General features: G+C 38.2%; 1 protein-coding gene across 1 annotated transcript; it reads left to right on the plus strand.

The window, feature by feature from the left end:
- Nucleotides 1-2,477: 2,477 nt before the first annotated feature.
- Nucleotides 2,478-3,431, plus strand: LOC142846780 (olfactory receptor 8G18-like). Its single transcript, XM_075967588.1, has one exon. The coding sequence runs from the start codon at nt 2,478-2,480 to the stop codon at nt 3,429-3,431; it is 954 nt and encodes a 317-aa protein (XP_075823703.1).
- Nucleotides 3,432-18,162: the final 14,731 nt, after the last annotated feature.

The following is an 18,162-nucleotide window of genomic DNA, read 5'->3' on the forward strand; positions in this document are numbered from 1 at the left end:
AGTATTCCTTATGTTTTATTAGATTTATTTCTAGATATTTTTTCTTAACTCATTCATATTTTATGTTATTTCTATTTCATTTTCATTAAAAATTTAATTGAAATATATTTTCCAATAAAGATACATAATACTAAAACAGAAATACAGTTAAGCGTTTGGTAATGAAGACTACCAAATGTAAAGCTTGTGATGATGCAACAATATCAGACAAAGCATCTTCAAACAGTTTAATAACAAATGGAAAGTAAGTCACAGCTTGGTGAGACATGGTGTGACTCATGATTGAAAAACTAAAGTAAGAAAAATGCAATCAGAATTTTCAGTGCTGACACTGCTGCTCTTTGCTCAATATGTATTAGAACAGCATCGAAAATCACTGTGACTTTGTGATCTCTAAGAAGTATAAAAATAAACACCCAAATAGAAGCAAGGGGGGCTGCAAAATAGGCAGTGCATTATTTGGGGAAGAATAATCTTTAAGTGCTTAAAATGAATCTCTCTCTCTCTCTCTCTCTCTCTCTCTCTCTCTCTCTCTCTCTCTCTCCCTCTCTCTCTCTCTCTCTCCCACCCCACATTCTGAATACAGTCACGCTGACACAACTTCTGTCCCATATCCCCCTATTATACTCCCTCCTCACTACAAGTCTCTTTACCATAATTATAACAATTTTTTCCTGTATTTTGGGACCTGTTCATTTTAACCAGGTCAACTTAGTGATTATAAGGTTATAACTATCCACTGGAGTATATGGACTGAGATGGTAAATACACAACTGAAGATAATGTTTGCCTCATTCTAGAATCTATGAGTAACCCAAAGACCCGTGGGAGGGGAGGTGTCAGGTCCTCCCCACCCCCACAATAATCTGGGAGGAATCATTTACAGGCTCAGTCTACGAGGGCCATGTAACAGCCACTGCTGCTGTGAAATAATTTGGCTGGATGATTACATACAACAGGAGAGTTTTTCATAGATCTTCCCCTTATTGTTGTCTCTTATATCCTTTCTGACCCCTCCAATTTTATGATTAGCATCCTTGTTTGTTTTGGGTTTCTTTTATTTGTGTGTGATTCTAAGAATTCCCAAAGTTGAGGTCTTCCAGGCTGCAAAGAATTTCCTCAATTTTATTTCAAGAACTTCTATTTCTCTCTGTTTACTTAACCCTGTGTACTTTCATGAGATTTATGTTGGTATCTATGCAAAACTTAAATGTTTACATTTAACACATTTTAACTTTTGACCTTTGAACTAAACTCTAATTCATTTTGTGGAAACAGTGACTAATTGTTCACAGTTTTGAGGATAGAGAAAAACTGTTATATTTTTTCCTCACTATATATTTATGCATTGCAAAATTTATTAGTTCACAAGAAATAAAAGAAAAAATAGGAACTGATCTGAGACCCGTTTTCTAATTTTAATGTGGAGAATGGCAGGTTTTTAACTTGAGAAAATGCCAAGATGATGTAACAACACAAAACCACACTGGGGATTGTTTAGTGATAAGATGTCAGTAATACTTATTTCTTTACATGTAAAGTAATAAAAGTTACATTGTGCTAGCCAAGAGTGTCATTAAGTGACTGGGAGGGAGGGTGGACACGTTGTCTCCATGGCCTCACTATTTAAACACTGCTGAATGTGGGTCTTAAGAACTGGATCACAAATAGAAACCTCTTGCTCATGGACCACTATGAATCTACTACATAATCCCAGGAGCACTGTGCATTTAGTACATAATCCTAGGAGCACTGTGCTTCCAGTGCCTCATGAAATGGTTACTCCAGATGTCATTTCATTTTCACATTTGAAAATGTAAATACTTTATGTCTCTTAAGGATCAGGAAACAATGGAGATTTTTGAAAAAGTGCTCCACAAATCCTCTGATGAACTTCGATTTTTAATACTAATTCACTCTTTATAGGGAAATTTGCTTGCTGAAAAGTATGTCACTTTTCCTCACTGATGCCAACTCTAATTCTCAGTTATTAGACTATGGTTTGAAATTACAAAACTTATCAAGGTTTGAACAGGATGATAAGACTTATATGAAAGCTATTCTTAATTTTTAAAGAATAAGGTTAAAATTAATAATAAAGTATATATCTTTATGACATATTAAGGTAATTATATAGAGAGCAAAAGTATACTAAGGCAGAAATAATTTATATATGGACATTATGCACATGAAAAAGATTAATAAAGTGATTCTGACATCTTTACCCTCTCTCTACACACACACATATATGTATACATATATGCACACACACATATAGATATCTATGTGTGCGTGTGTGTGTTATTTGGGACGTTATTACTTTGTGCAGCCATGCCTCTGCAACAACTATCTCTGTTTTGCAGGTTGGCCTTGAACTCACAGAAATTTTCCTGCTTCTGCTTCCCTAGTGCTGGTATTAAAGACTTAAGCTACCACTACCTGATTCAAACAATTGTTTTTACTACTTCAGGATCCGAATGAAGAACTTGGCAGCAGGAAACCACTGCACAGTGAATGAATTCTTGTTGGCTGGGCTCTCAGAAGAACCAGACCTCCAGATGCCTCTCTTCCTCCTCTTCTCTGGAATCTATGTGGTCACTGTAGCAGGGAATCTGGGCATGATCACACTGATTGTGCTCAGTTCCCACCTGCGCAACCCCATGTACTATTTCCTCAGCAGTCTGTCCTTCATTGACTTCTGTCAGTCCACTGTTGTCACCCCTAAAATGCTGGTGGGCTTTTTGACAGAGAAGAACCTCATCTCCTTCCCTGGATGCATGGCTCAGCTCTATTTCTTTATCATTTTTGGTATTGCAGAGTGTCACACACTAGGTGTAATGGCATATGACCGCTATGTGGCCATCTGTAACCCCTTGCTTTACAATGTAACCATGTCTTATCAGGTTAGCAGTGCCCTGATTATAGGAGTGTATATTTTTAGTATGTTCAATGCATCAATTCTCATAGGCTTCATGATCAGGATTCAGTTCTGCAAATTAGATGTGATCAACCACTATTTCTGTGATCTTCTTCCCCTCTTGGAGCTTGCATGCTCTAATACCTATATTAATGAGTTGTTGATTATAGTTTTTGGTACATTTAACATTTGTGTCCCAATTTTCACCATTATTACTTCCTACATCTCCATTATTGTCAGCATCCTCAGGATTAAATCCACAGAAGGCAGGTCCAAAGCCTTCAGCACCTGCAGTTCCCACATCTCTGCTGTTGCTGTCTACTTTGGTTCTGCTGCATTCATGTACTTACATCCATCATCAGTTAATACGATAGACAAAGGGAAAGTGTCATCTGTGTTTTATACTACTGTTGTTCCCATGCTGAACCCATTGATCTACAGCCTGAGGAATAAGGATGTCAGTGTTTCATTGAAGAAAATACTTCAAAGAAAAAAATTCATGTTTCATAAGTAATGTGAGGATAATTTATTAGAATAAAGATTTTCACAAATGCATAGTTTGATTTGATATGATTGTTTTATTCTACTTGTAAGAATTATTACTCATGCTGGGCGGTGGTGGCGCACACCTTTAATCCCAGCACTCGGGAGGCAGAGGCAGGCGGATGTCTGTGAGTTCGAGACCTCGAGACCAGCCTGGTCTACAAGAGCTAGTGCCAGGACAGGCTCCAAAGCTACAGAGAAACCCTGTCTCGAAAACCAAAAAAAAAAAAAAAAAGAATTATTACTCATCTGTTAGGGTACTTTGGTAATTTTTATGAATATTAATTTCAGTTGAATTTTCTATGCACATCTTATCTCTCTTGTTTCATAGAATAAAAAATTTCAACCAATAGTTAGGATGACATCAATTCATATGCCTGTAATGTTCAGTCCATTATGCTGTATACATTTTTTGTTTTGATAAATATTACTTTAAAAAATTAAACTTCATCTTCAGTTTCAACAATTCTTATACTTTTATTTATTTTTAATTTGTTTATGAAAATTTCATATTTAAGTGCTATAATTACATCACTTTCCACATCTCCCTCTCAACACTCTTGTGTACCCCCTGCTCTCTGTCAAATTAGGAGCATCCTTTACTTAAGTTCATACATAATAGGGGGTTATTTCAAAGGAGGACTGATTCTGTTTTTAGTGATTACTAATTGTTTATAGCTCTTTATCTAGGGTTAAAGTTCGCTGCGATTTTTTTACCTTCTACATTGGTGTGTCAACTGATATCAATTTTGGCTCTTGTTTGGCAAACTATATTATTTATATTATATCTCTGCTTCTCTCTATGCTCTTCTCCCCTTCTTTTCTTTCCCATCCATAAGCCACTAAATAAATATCCAACCTCACTCTGCATGGTTTGCTTATCCTTCTGTCTTTGTTCTCTTGCTGACTACATGGCTCTCTGCCCAGGGCCATGTGCTTGGGAGACCTACAACATGTTCTCATGGCCTTCTGCCTGCTGCAACTTCGGGGATGTGGTCAAGGGACCCGGTGCCTCCTGCAACCACTTGGGAACCACTCAGAGACCTGCAGTATTTTGCTTAATCCATAACAGTCTCCTTGTTAAGAATTTCAAGGTCAGATGACAATGGTTCCTTCAAACAACTCAGATATGAGGTTTTGGTATGTGGAAATTGACTTACTTGCTAAGAACCTGGAATCAGTTCACTAGGAGCTGATTTCTTGCTTCTTTTCAAAGTGAAAATTTGTCTTGGAGTGAACCAGATTTTCCCACAGATCCACACCAAACAGAATACTGACACACCACTCTCACCAGTGGACAGGTCATCTAGAACAAAACTAAATAGAGAAATAATGGAGTTACCAGATGTTTTTTAATCAAATGGACCTACCAGATATTTCACCAAACAAAGGAATATACCTTCTGAGCACTGTTGGGTTCTGGAATCGCATAAATAGTGGGAAGCAGACCTCCAAAGCAACTTTATTCAAAAACACAGTGAGTGGGAGATGGGAGGGGCTCTTCTAACCAGTTAAGGGTACAGAGAATTACTTGACTCTGTAACCCCAAGAAAGAACTACTAGCTCCATTTTATTGCAAAGGTTAAACACAAGGCAGAGAGTACATATAGGGAATTTTAGGTCCTCATTGCCTTGGGAGTGTCTTCCTTGAACTGGAGTTAGGATTTATGATATCTAAGGAATGTTGACAAGAGCTGAACTAGAGGATTTATAGCAGTCAGGCATCTTGGTGCCTGGAGACTTGAGCTAATGTGGGAGCTCACAGAAGTGAGATAGGTTCCACCATGATGAAAGGTCAGAGAGTTCACACCTTTATTGCTTATTCAAGGTTATATGACAGAAGGTTTGACCTAAGGTGAAACTACTGATAGGATTTTTTTGACCTATGGGGTGGTTACTTGATGTTTTGGGTATTAAGAAGGTAATTAATTTGTTTATTCCTTATATCTTGGTAAAGCAGTCTTTTGTCTTCCCCCTCCTTTTTGGATTGGGGTTTATAAAGGCTATGAGAAATAAATGTCAAGCAAATTTCAGTATTTACTGTCTTTCTTATCTCTTCTCTATTTCTTTCTTAATTTTAACCCATCCCCTCCCCAGGAGTGGGTGAATACTTCAGGCCAGACCTGACAATGGTGCCTCAGATGTGGGCTTGGGTATGGGATAATAACGTGACGGACACGAGAGATGAAGAAAACACTGCAGGTGTAAAATGAAAAGTGAGAGCTCAGAAAACAGTAAATGTGGAAGTACACTGAGAATATCGAAAATACAATTAAAACATATTTGTGGATGTAGAGCAGAAAAATTATAGTGAAGTGACGTTACAATTGCTTAGAGATATACTAAAGACCAGAGAAGCTTGCATAGAGCATCAACAGGTACAGAAAGTTTTAGAGTTTGTAAATATTTTAAATTTTCTGCCCCCCCCCCATATTGGTGGTGCAGCTGCCTCCATTTTTGAGATGCTCCTGGGCTTGGAGAAATAAAAGCAGCAAGGCCCCGACTTTTCTGGAGCTCAGAGAAAGGAGGTGAGGAAAATGAAAATTGCATGGATCCACTTGCTTAAACTTCTAAAAAGCCAAGCCTTTGCTACAGCTAAATTTGCCATCTGTCCCTGATCTGCAGAGGGACCACTGAGCATGCAGTGCATCCTGTCCAGATCCAGTGGGCAACTGCTAACCATGGCCTCTCAGTTCTGGTCCCTTTGGGATGGCTATACTGCATTTTGGTAGAGAATCTAGTGTGATCAATGTTCCTCATACTAAACAGCAGGTTGATTGGTTATTTCACAATAATGATTCTTGGGAAATTATGTTTGCTCAATTTTTTGGTCAAATTAATAATCTTTTTCTGACTGATAGATTGTTTCAATTTGCACAAGTGCATTTCTTTAGTCATGTTGCAGTATTGAGTAAATTAAGCTATGTGCATGTGGCAGTCAATATGTATTCAGTTTTTAAATTGCTGCTTGAACAAACTGGAGAAGCCACTAAGCATTTGATAACTCATTGCTTGGAAATTCCTAAAAATACTAAGATGTATAGTGGATCTGGATATATTAGTAAAGCATTTCAGCAATTTTTTCCCAATGGAATATTGAGTATAAAACAGGCATTCCTTATAATCCTCAAGGACAGGGAATTGTGAAGCATGCCCACACTTCCTTTAAAACTCAAGTTCAAAAATTAAATAAGGGGGAGTTACACCTCCAGTCACATTAAATCATATTTCAAAAAGCTATACTTGTGAACTTTAAAAGAAATTGGAAAATAGAAAAGAAATGGACAATTTTGTTGATAGATACAGCTTACCAGAGTTAAGTGAAGATCAGACAAACTACTTAAATAGACCTGTAAACCCTAAGGAAATAGAAGCAGTTATTAACATTATCCCATCACTCCCAATGCCCCCCAAAATCCCTGAAGGTTTTTTGATGAACCAAAATTATCTCAGGGCCTGTACCTCGAGGCCTGTAGGACAGAAAGAAAACCTGGCTTGAGTTTGAAGGAAAGTCTCAAAGCTACCGAGTGGGGATGAGACAGCAAAATCTAGGTAGACACCACTCTGGGTTGGCTGTCTGTTATTGGCTGGAGGTACCTCCTCATCACATGATTTTACTTACCCTATATAAGCTGACACTCAAAGTAATAAACTGAGTTCCTGCTTTGACTTGACTCCCTGTTGCATCTGATTGTCTTGCATTGGGGGACTGGGGATCTGATTGTCCTGTATCGTGGGGCTGTGGAACAGGAATATAGAACACTCACCTTTCCTTGAGGAATAAGGCTAAGGATGCCTGGCAACTGGTGCCAGAACATGGGGCTTGGCTAGTCCCAGGGCCATGCAGTTGGTCAAGTTTAGTGGGACCCCACAATGGGTAACCCAACTTCAAACAAAAATGACCTAACACATAAGGCCCTGAGATGTATGCTACTCTGCCAAGGCCTGGAATTGTCAGTCCACAATTCAATCCAAGCATGGGAGGATATAACTACCCTGGCCCTCTGGTACCCACCAGGAATCTTTTCTCATGGGACATGTGGAACTGGGTGGAGACTCTGGCCAGAGAAAAGGAAAAACACCTTGATATGCCCCCACCATTGGGATTCTATCCAACCATTAAGGCCCTTAAGGCGTATGTTCACCCCATTGCTCTGAACAGGAGAAAAAGGGGACAGACGAGGGGGAAGATCAAAAATGGGCAAAATTTACTGAAGAGCAGTCCCAGGAGTAAGGAATAAGGCAAATAAGGAAAAGGGCATAACCTAGGAGAGGTCTAAAGAATTAAAAAATAACCAACTGGCTCTAGGGGTTAGGGTGAAGGAGACAGGCAAGAAGCAGGAAAAGGTCAAAGATTGGAAGTGGTCTGAAGAATCCAAAAGTAACCAGTTAACAAAAAGAACAGGAGAAAAGGGGACAGACGAGGGGGAAGATCAAAAATAGGCACAATTTACTAAAGAGCAGTCCCAGGAGTAAGGAATAAGGCAGGCAGTGGCAAAGACAAAAAGGAAAATAGGTATTGCCTGTGACAAGGAGCAGCAACCTCCTTATGCCCCCAACACCCTGGAAAAAATAAAATGGGAGAGGGGAATGGGACAAATAAGGGGGTTCCATCCCTGCCAGGAGGAAACTCCTTTGGGAATAACTGCAAAGTTGGGACTCTCAGACAGAGGAACATGGGGCAAAGCTTTTGGGGGATTCAATCCCTACTTACACCTAGGCCTATAGGGATAAGGTTTATGGACCCCAAGCTTTCCTGGTCAATTTTGCCCCTGGTCCTAATTGCCCCCTAGCCTGCTGTCCTTGGCAAGCTAAGGACCTGAAAGAATTGAAGAAGTCAGTGTCCAAGGATGGTCCCAACTCCTTTTGGGCCATGACCCTCCTCCAGGAGGTAGCCTACTATCCTTGTGTCCCCAAAGACTGGTATGATCTAACTAAGGCTACCCTGGGGGGATCCCAATATGTCAAATTGATGGCCTTCTTTAAGGAAGCCTGTGACACTAAGGCAGAGTTCAATAGAGTGGCCAACCCCCCAATTCTATCACTTATCTGATGCTAACTGGTACTGGGTAAGGCTTTTTCATTGGGGTCCAACAAGCCACTATTGCAGCTCCATATCAGGATCAAGTTAGACTAGCAGCAGGCCAGGAGCCTGGGCCAAGCTAGAGGAGGGACCCACTGAATCACCTAGAGCTGGCATGTTGGAAAAACTAGGGGAGCCATTTCCAAACTTTATTGTCCTTGAGTAGACCATCCTTAAGGGGAAATAACCTCCAAATGGGCTTAGAGACCAATTTACTAAGTTCCTAGTCTGGGAAGGGTCCATGAGTCAATGGGTTGTAGCATCCAACAATGTCAGGACCCAGTCCCATACCAACCAGACTCTTGTGGCAGCCCTTTGGGCCCAGACCCAAACTCTAGCCTCTTCTATTACTCAAGCGCTGGTGCGTAGACAGCAAAAGAAAACACCTAAGAAATGTTTCTTATGTGGTCAACTGGGGCATTTTAAGAGGGATTGTCCACAAAAGGGCAATAAGACCCAGGTGTGGAAGGGACCCCCTCTGTCTCTCTGCCCTCACTGACACAAGGGTACCATTGGGGCTCAGAATGCAACTCCAAATTTGTTATAAGTGGGAAATCCATTCACAAATCAACCTTTAAACTAGATGGGACCGCCTTCTATCCTCCTTAACCAAAGAATAGAAAGATGCACCTCAGTTAACTGGTCCATTCCAATGATAAAGGGGTTACAACCCAATATGAATACAATTTTTGGGGACAAAGACAACAATGCCTGGTAGATACGGGAGCTGACAGGACCACCTTCAGAAAGGAAGAGGTCCTAACAGCTGGGATCTCATAACAAGGCCACCTGCCGTGGGGGTTGGGAGAAGGTCTATATCTCAATAAATGGCCAGTCCCATAACTTGGGTGGGACCGGATGGAGACAAAGGAAAGTTCAGGCCTCTGCTCTTCTCAGGGTTGTCTGCAAACCTCCTGGAACATAATTTTTTAGGAAAATGGATTCTATTATTACTACTAAATACCTAGCCTTTTATGATGATAAAATTGATCAAGGTGTCTTCAGGCAGTCCCCCAACACCTGAATTCACTCCCTAAAGAAGAAGCCAAGCTAATGTCCTCGATGAACCACAAAGAACCCTGTGTTTATGGTGCGTAAGCCTAATGGGATCTGGAGAATGTTACAAGACTAAGAGCAATCAATGCCTGTTTAAAGCTAGTAGAAGCCCCTTTAAGGGGTTTACCTTGGGTCCCAGCAATGCCCTCCCCAGATTTATGTCACTGTTATAGATCTAAAGGATTGCTTCTTCTCAATTCCTCTTCATGAGGGGCATTGTGAAAAGTTCACATTTCCCATTCGTACAGTTAATTCCTCTCAACCTGACAAAAATTAAGATGGGCTATTCTCCCACAGGGGATGGCAAATAGTCTGGCCTTTTGCCAACAATATTTGTATACTATCCTCTCTCCTTATTTTGATGAAGATAATACCCTTCTTTATGTTTATATGGATGATGTAATCATTGGTCATTTGGAGGAATCAGAGCTAGCTCCCTGGGTAACCACTATTGTTAATATCCTCCAATTAGATGGCTTTAAAATATCCCCAAAACAAAATACAAAATATATCCCCATTTCATATATTGGTTTCTCAATTAGCACTCACTCATACTAAAATGAATGGACCCCAATTAATCCTGCCTGAGCCCCTCACTTTATCAGGGTTACAAAAGATACTGGGGTGAATAACCAGGGTAAATGGCTCTTATGAAATGCTAGATAAAGCTGATATTTGTAGATGGGAAAAGCCCAAGATGGGGGAGATGTCAGGACTGACTATCCCCCTTTGGCAGATGTGGAACACAGCTTGTGTCTCATAAACCAGACACCTTCTTAGCCTCACTTTTGATGTGGCTAATAGGTCTATATTTTCATGGAGGGTGCCCAATTCATGGGTATTTTTGGATCTGCTAAGAGACAGGCCTTACTCCTGGCCTGTCTGGCCCACTGATTATTTAGCATAATGATACTTGCCTGCTTGCATTAAATTTCCGTCATGTGCTTTACCACACACAAGAATTATTCCTGGTCTGAAGTCATAGGAGAAAGTCCCTAAAAGCCCTGGGCATTACCACATTGATGGGACTAGGGGTGGCCAGGACTGCCCTGGGCACCTCATCCATGGTGATTTTATAACAAGAAATGGGAATAATTCACTAACAATTGACTGTGACATTAGAAAAGACAGAGACTGCATTATGTTATTTACAAAAGGCTTTGGGTTCCTTACCAAGGTGAACCTTACAAAATAGGAGAGGCTTGGACTTGCTGTTTATGGAACAGGAAGAAACTTGCAGGGCACATGGAGAAGAATGTTGCTTCTAATCGGCCATTCCAGGATAGTTACAAGAACCCTAGACAAGTGAAAAAAAAAGAACACAAACATTGATTCATTTACATCTAGGATCCCTATGAGACCTGGTTTAATTGTTCGTCATGGTTTACCATCCCTTCCCTAATTGGGCTGATGGATGTTTGTTTCTTGATATGTCCTTTTGCCCCATGCATTCTTCAAAGGCTGAAACAAGCATTCTGAAAACAAATACAACAGGTACAACTCATGTCCCTTTGAGTGTATTATGAAAGGCTCGATACATCTCACTCTATGGATGAACTCTCAAATTGAGGGTTTCCAGGCTGAAACTCTAGATGGGGTGGCCTGTCCTGTACTCTGTCCCCGGGGGACTATTCTGGCTTGGTCAGCAGGGTAGGGGGTGAGATATAAACAACAAAAGGGGAGATGTTGGATCAAATTATCTCAGGGCCTGAACCTCGAGGCCTGTAGGACAGAAAAACCTGGCTAGAGTTTGAAGGATAGTCTCAATGCTACCAAGTGGGGATGAGACAGCAAAATCTAGGAAGACTCCCCTGCAGCCACAGGGAGGGCTTGGTTTTCTGTCATTTCACTGGAGGTACTCCCTCATCACATAATGTCACTTAACCTACATAACTGATGCTCATAGTAATAAACTGAGTTCCTGCTTTGACTTGACTACTTATCGTGTCTGATTGTCCTGATTTGTGGGGCTGTGGAACGGGCAGATAGCACATCCACCTTTCCCTGGGGAATAAGGATAAGGAGACCTGGCAGTTTTATTGCAGAATTCTACCAGATTTTGAAAGAAGAGTTAATGTCAATACTTATCAAATTATTAAATAAATAGAAAAAACACTGTCAAATTCATTTTATGAGGTCACAGTCACTATGAAACACAAACCACACAAACATTCAAAGTAAGACAATTATAGACCATTTTCCTCATGTACTTGATGCAAAACTACTCCATAAAATATTCATAAACCAAATCCAAGAACATATTTAAAAAGATAATCTACCATGGTCAATTGGGCTTCATCTCAGAGATGCAGGGATGATTCAACAATCAAAACTCTGTCAATTTAATTCCCCATATAAACAAGCTAACATTTTAAGATCTGATCATTTAATTTGAAAAGTCTTTGACGTAATCCGGTGTCCCTTCATGACAAAAGTCTTGGAGAAATTAGGGATTCAAGGGACATATCTTAACAATACTGTAATTAGAGTCAATTAAATGAAGAAAACTCAAAGCAGTTCCACTAAAATCGGGAATAGGACAAGGCAGGCTAATCTGCTGATATATATTCAAATATATATTCAAGATTGTACTAAAATATCTAGCCAGAGCAATAAAACAGCTAATGTAGACAAAGGATATACAAATTGGAAATGAAGAAGTCAAAGTATTATTATTTTCAGATAAAATGATAGTATATATGTAAGCAATTCTAAAATTTCTACCGGAGAACTCCTACAGCTGATAAACAACTTTAGTATAGTGATTGGATACAAGATTCACTCACAACAAAACAGTAGCCCTTATATATAAAAATAATAAATAGGCTGAGAAAGGAATAAGTGAAACAATACCTTTCTCAAAAGCCATAAATAGTATAAAATGTCTTGGGGGTAACTCTATCTAATCAAGTGAAAGACATATAAAATTAATATGTGTATCACCATGTGACTGTGTTTCGCCAAATGGCTGTGGCTTACCAGGTAAAGTTCCATCTGGCGTCTGTCTCTAACGGGGCTACATGGCTTCTCTGACTCTGTCTTCTTAGTCCCTGCATTCAGTTTAGTTTACCCCACCTAGCTCTATTCTTCCCTGAGCACAACCAAAGCATCTTCTTCATTAACCGATGATATTCACAGCATACAGAGAGGAATCCCACATCACTGGCAAAATAAGGAATTATAGAGATACTAATCAACAACTCCAACTTAACCCAGCTATGAATGCTCAAGAGAATGCTGCTGCTTGAAAAGCACTGCAGGCCAACTGAGACTTGTGAAAGAAAAGGTAGGGTTCAGATGGACAATTCCAGGACTTTGTCTGGAGATTGGTGCAAGCTACCAGTAGTTTGATGGGGGATTCTGAAGCAGGTTTACTTTAGGTGAAGCAATTGGCTTATGATAATACAAATTCTCCTTGTCAAGCTATAATTTGACCATGTAACAATAAGGATCCAATTTCTGATTACATTAGGCTGTGCTCTCACTCAGGAAATAGCTTTTCCTGATGCTTTACAATGAAAATCAGTAAAGGATGTGTTCTTTAAACAAAGAGGATCTAATAAGAGTACTGAGACCCCCAAAGAGTTATTTTGGGTGTAGTCAGATGGGGCATCAAGTAAAAGAGTGTCCTAATAAGTTGGAGGAAGGAATCAGGCTAAAAAATGTAAAATGTAAAAGAGAGAATCATTGTGCTTACGAATGCAAATCTAAGAAAGACGCAGTAGAGAATCCACTCTCATATTCTTTTCTATATCATCTCTTGGTATCATTATACACTTGGGGAAAAAGTTGAACTGAAAAATTGTTTTCTGACTAATGATAAGTCCATTCTTTAAATTATGATTAATTTTCAATGGAAAATGGGGTAGAGGCAAGGAGACCATCAACTTTGGAATGTTCTTACTTTTCTTTGCTCAATTACAGTTTTATATTATATAAGGAAGAATACTATGTTTTACTTTATATGTGTTTATCTAATTAGATGATAAGAAAAAGCTTCACACACATGGCCTTAGTCTAGTCTGATCTTTTGAGGTTTTGTTTCCAGATAACTCTAAGTATATGTCAAGGTCAAGAAATCACATAAAGCCAACTTTGAGAGTCTATAGCAAAGTGAGTGCCTGACTTTGCTGTTTTGGTTTCAGAAACAACACTTAGATCAATAAGAAGCCACAAATTAATTTACATTATCACCTAACATAGATCCAGGATAAAGAAAAAGTAATTTAAAAATTGGTCTAAAAAATTAAGTCATTTTCTAAAGTGTCGGTATACAAGAAGCATCAAGACGAAAGTTGGATATCCAAAAACCATTTTATAAAATAGAGAAGGTTACTGGAATTTGCAAGCCCAGGACTGCAAAGTAGAGACAAGTACATTGAGTATATTGGTAGGGAAATCTAGTTACCCAGTTTAGCCTACTTGGCTAATACCAGTCCAGTAAGAGGACTTGCATCAGAGAAAGCAGCCCAAGAAACATAGAGTTTTTCCTTGGCCCTTCATGTGTTCATGTGTACATATGGACAAACAACTTCAATATAGACAGATAAATAAATAAGACTTCTTTTTTCATAGATGCAGGCCTGTAATCACACATATTTTGGTAAATGAGGCATGAGTCCTTAAATACAATTTACAGAGTTGAATATAATATAATACAAAATTTCTGTTTTAAAATCTCTAGCCCTTTTTCAGCAAGATGTAAACCTCAGATTGTCTTCCTACTTTATATGATCAGTTCACTGAATGGTGAGGTGGGCAGATGACATTGTTTCTTAGCTCACAAGAAATGTAGAATCTCAAACCCCATTCTAATTTTATTTGTCAAAATATTGGCTTTAATTCAAATGTATCTCTAAATAAATCAGTGTAGACTTTTTTGATGACATAAAAAAATTAACCAGCTGGGAATTGGCATTTGCTTCCTTTTCAAGGTTTTGCTCCCTGAGAGCTGGAAATCCTTGGAGACTGTGTCATCATGCTATATGGAACTGGCATAAAAATGTCCAGCATACGACTTCAGAGTATAGGAGTCAAAACTGCTCAGGTGACTGTGAACAGTGAGACTATTGCCAACTCTAGAGCTGAAGAAGCTCTTGGGGACATTAACCTATTGTTAGATCAACTTCAAAAATAGCTCTGAGAGTAAGCACTAGGCCCTGTTCTCTAAGTACAGAAGACTTCCAGATGCTGAGCACATACAAATTATTGACTTTGTGAGTGGGAAGTAAAACTTGGTGCTGAGACTGTTGGGGAGAAGCAGGGTGAGTGATGAGTCTATAGTTGCTGCTGTGCAAAGTTAGAAATATACTGCTTCCTATATTCATTTATTTAGTAATTCACAGAGTAATTTTTAAAGCTTATAAAATGCACCAACCCCTTTCAGGTCCTGAATGTATAGACTTAGCCTATCATTGTGTTCTGCTGTGATTCACAATATAGTAACATGTTACTTAGATATTAGTTTTATAGCATTCAGTAGGAAGGTTCTGTCAGTTATGAATTGGATAATGTTGCAGGATCTCTTCACATTTAGAGGAGATTTGAAACGAAGTAAACCATCATCAAAATTTTGGGTGGACAAGTTGAAATAGTCTGTTTGACTACCTGACTGAACAGATTTTACAACCAAGAATAAGTTTCCAGTGTCGCTATTTCAATTAATACGTAGTTAAATAACGTAGATGTCAAGTCATACACCAAATGAAGCTCTTTTCTTTTTTTTCCTCAGCAAATATTAAAGTCCCAAGAAATCACCACGTTAGTCAAAAAAAGTATTTTCTAGATGTTTTTTATTTTGTCAATGTCTCTCTGTAAAGTGGGACATCTATCATTGGCTTCACAACACAGAGGCCATGCTTCCATGTATAACAGTGATTCCAATTTCTTGGACACATAGATAAAGGAAGCAATATCAGCACAACATAATGGGATGGGTAGAAGAGTGCTGTTGTTTCTGATGGTAAACAACAGGCTTAAAGGAAACCAGAAAAGGACAAAACTCAGCACCTCAGCATGTGCTAAATCTCTCCTGGTGTTCTGATCATATGTCTTTGAACTGGAATGTATATTGATTATATTATTTGGATTATTATCACAGCCTAGCCACAGCTTATTATAAATGAGATATTATAAATGCTATCTCAGATGTCCACTTCCTTATGCACCATCCAGGAATATGTGGACTTCTCTGACCTAGTATGAATTCATGTCTTGATGTTTTCATGTGGATTGCATCAAATCATTTATTTTGGACAAGAATAAACATTTTTTTAACCCATAATTTATATATTCACAGTTAAGTCTTAAAATTTTTAGAAATTTTCTTGGTTTATGGCTACATTTATCCTCTCTCTTTTCTTGTTGCTTTTGTGTGTGTCTTTGTAGTAACTTTGAAGACATGCTGGCTCAAGATGCACACCTTACCACAAAATGGGTAATAATTCATTTTACCTACAAAAGAATAATGTGTTATACTTCATAAAACACTATTATTCTTGATTCCTACTATTTTATTAATTCAACTTAGTAGATAATGTGTTGTATAATATCCGTAATCAGTAATTCTAGAAATACTATAGGCACAAATTATTTAAAGTTGTGGAGATGAGCTAGATATTAAATTGGAGCTCTTCTGCAGAGATTCTGTTTTCTCTTAGGAATGAGGCTAACAGTATAAACAGAAGAGGCAGTAAGTTTTGCTTTGGCTCATTAACATTTTTGCATTTTCCATTGGTACCTTTTTGTTAATCCTGATATCATCTTTCATAAGTTTGATAGATAACAACATTGGAAAAATAAATGATCATATACTTTATCTTCATATGTGTTCCACATCTAATTTAAAAGCTACTACATACACTTGCTAGACATCCAAGATAACTTACAGGGTCAATTTACCTGCAACATCATCCTGATGACTCAAACTTTATTCCTAGAATTTCCATGGTGAAAGGAGAAAACCAGTTCTCCAAAATTCTTCTTTGGCATTCACATGTCTGTGAAGGAATACTTCAGTGAACACACATATCACACAGACGAACACAATAATAACATTAAGTATAACATCTATAAAAGGTAAGCAAGTAATTGCCAATAGTGTATGTGTATGTTAAATAGACAGAGATTCAAGAACAAAGTTTTGTATTGATCATTAGTTACATCCAGAGTTGTCAGATTCTATTATTTGGGACCTTTTCTGATGCATACTTTTAACATCAGGCTATACTGATTTTCCTGTGAATTCTGAAATGACCCAAAGTAGACAAGATTTGCTTTAAGTACCCTTTTGGTGTCTTAAATGCTTTTACTTCATATGTGAAATCCACTAATTTGGTCATAAACCCCTCCACATATCTTTGAGATTTGAATTCATTATCATATTAAACCTTAAAATTATTTCTATGGTGAGTTCTTTTTCAACATATCTTTCTACATTGCAGACTTTCACAGTTCACAAGAAATAAACGAAAAACTAAAAACTGAGGTGAGACTTTCTCTAATTTTAATGTGTACAAATGTAGCTTTTGCGATTGGAAAAAATGTCAATATTATAAAACAGCACAAACTCATACTATAGATTTTTTTAGTGATGACAGTAATACTTATTTGTTTACATGTAAAGTAATAAAAAATACATTGTGCTAGCCAAGCATGTCATTAAGTGACTGGGAGTGAGTATGGACACTTTATCTTTATGACCTCACTATTTAACCACTGCTGACTGACTCACTCTCAAGAACTGGCTCACAAACGGAAACCACTTCCTAATGGAGCACCAAGCATCTAGAACATAATTCTAGGAGCACCGTGCATCTAGTACATAGTCCTAGGAGCACCGTGCATCTAGTACCTCATGTACCAGTTTCTGCAGATGTCAATTCCTTTTCACATTTGGCAATTTAAATACCTAATGTATCTTAAGAATTAGAAAACAATGGAGATTTTTGAAAAAGGAGCTCCATAAATCCTCTGATAAAATTAGAGTTTGGATAATAATTCACTGTTTTTAGGAAAATTTGATTCCTCAAGAGTTTCTGTCAGTTTTATTCACTGATACACTCTCTAATCCTCAGTTTGTGGACATTGATTTGAAATAAGAAAAATTATCAAGGTTTAAATGTTGTGATAATACTTTATATGAAGTCTATTCTTAATTTTTAAAGGATAAGATGAAAATCAATAATAAATGATGAATATCTAAATCATCCATTAAGGTAATTATATAGAGAGCAAATGTATTTTAAGGCAGAAATAATTGATATGTGGACATTATGTACATGGAAAAGCTCACTGGTGTCTCTCTGACAACTTTACTCTCTCTATACACACATATTTGTATGTATGTATGCACATGCGAACACACACAAATATATGTGTATGTATGTATAATTCGGAACATTATTACTTTGTGAAGCCTTGCCTTTCCAACAACTAGCTCTGCTGAACGGACTTGGCTTGCACTCACAGATGTTTGCCTGCTTCTGCCTCCCTAGTGCTGGGATTAATAACCTGAAATACCAACACCTGGCTCAAGTAATTCTTTTACTCCTTCAGAATCTGA

This window comes from Microtus pennsylvanicus, chromosome 3, assembly GCF_037038515.1.
Source record: "Microtus pennsylvanicus isolate mMicPen1 chromosome 3, mMicPen1.hap1, whole genome shotgun sequence".
NCBI classification, from domain to species: Eukaryota; Metazoa; Chordata; class Mammalia; order Rodentia; family Cricetidae; genus Microtus; species Microtus pennsylvanicus.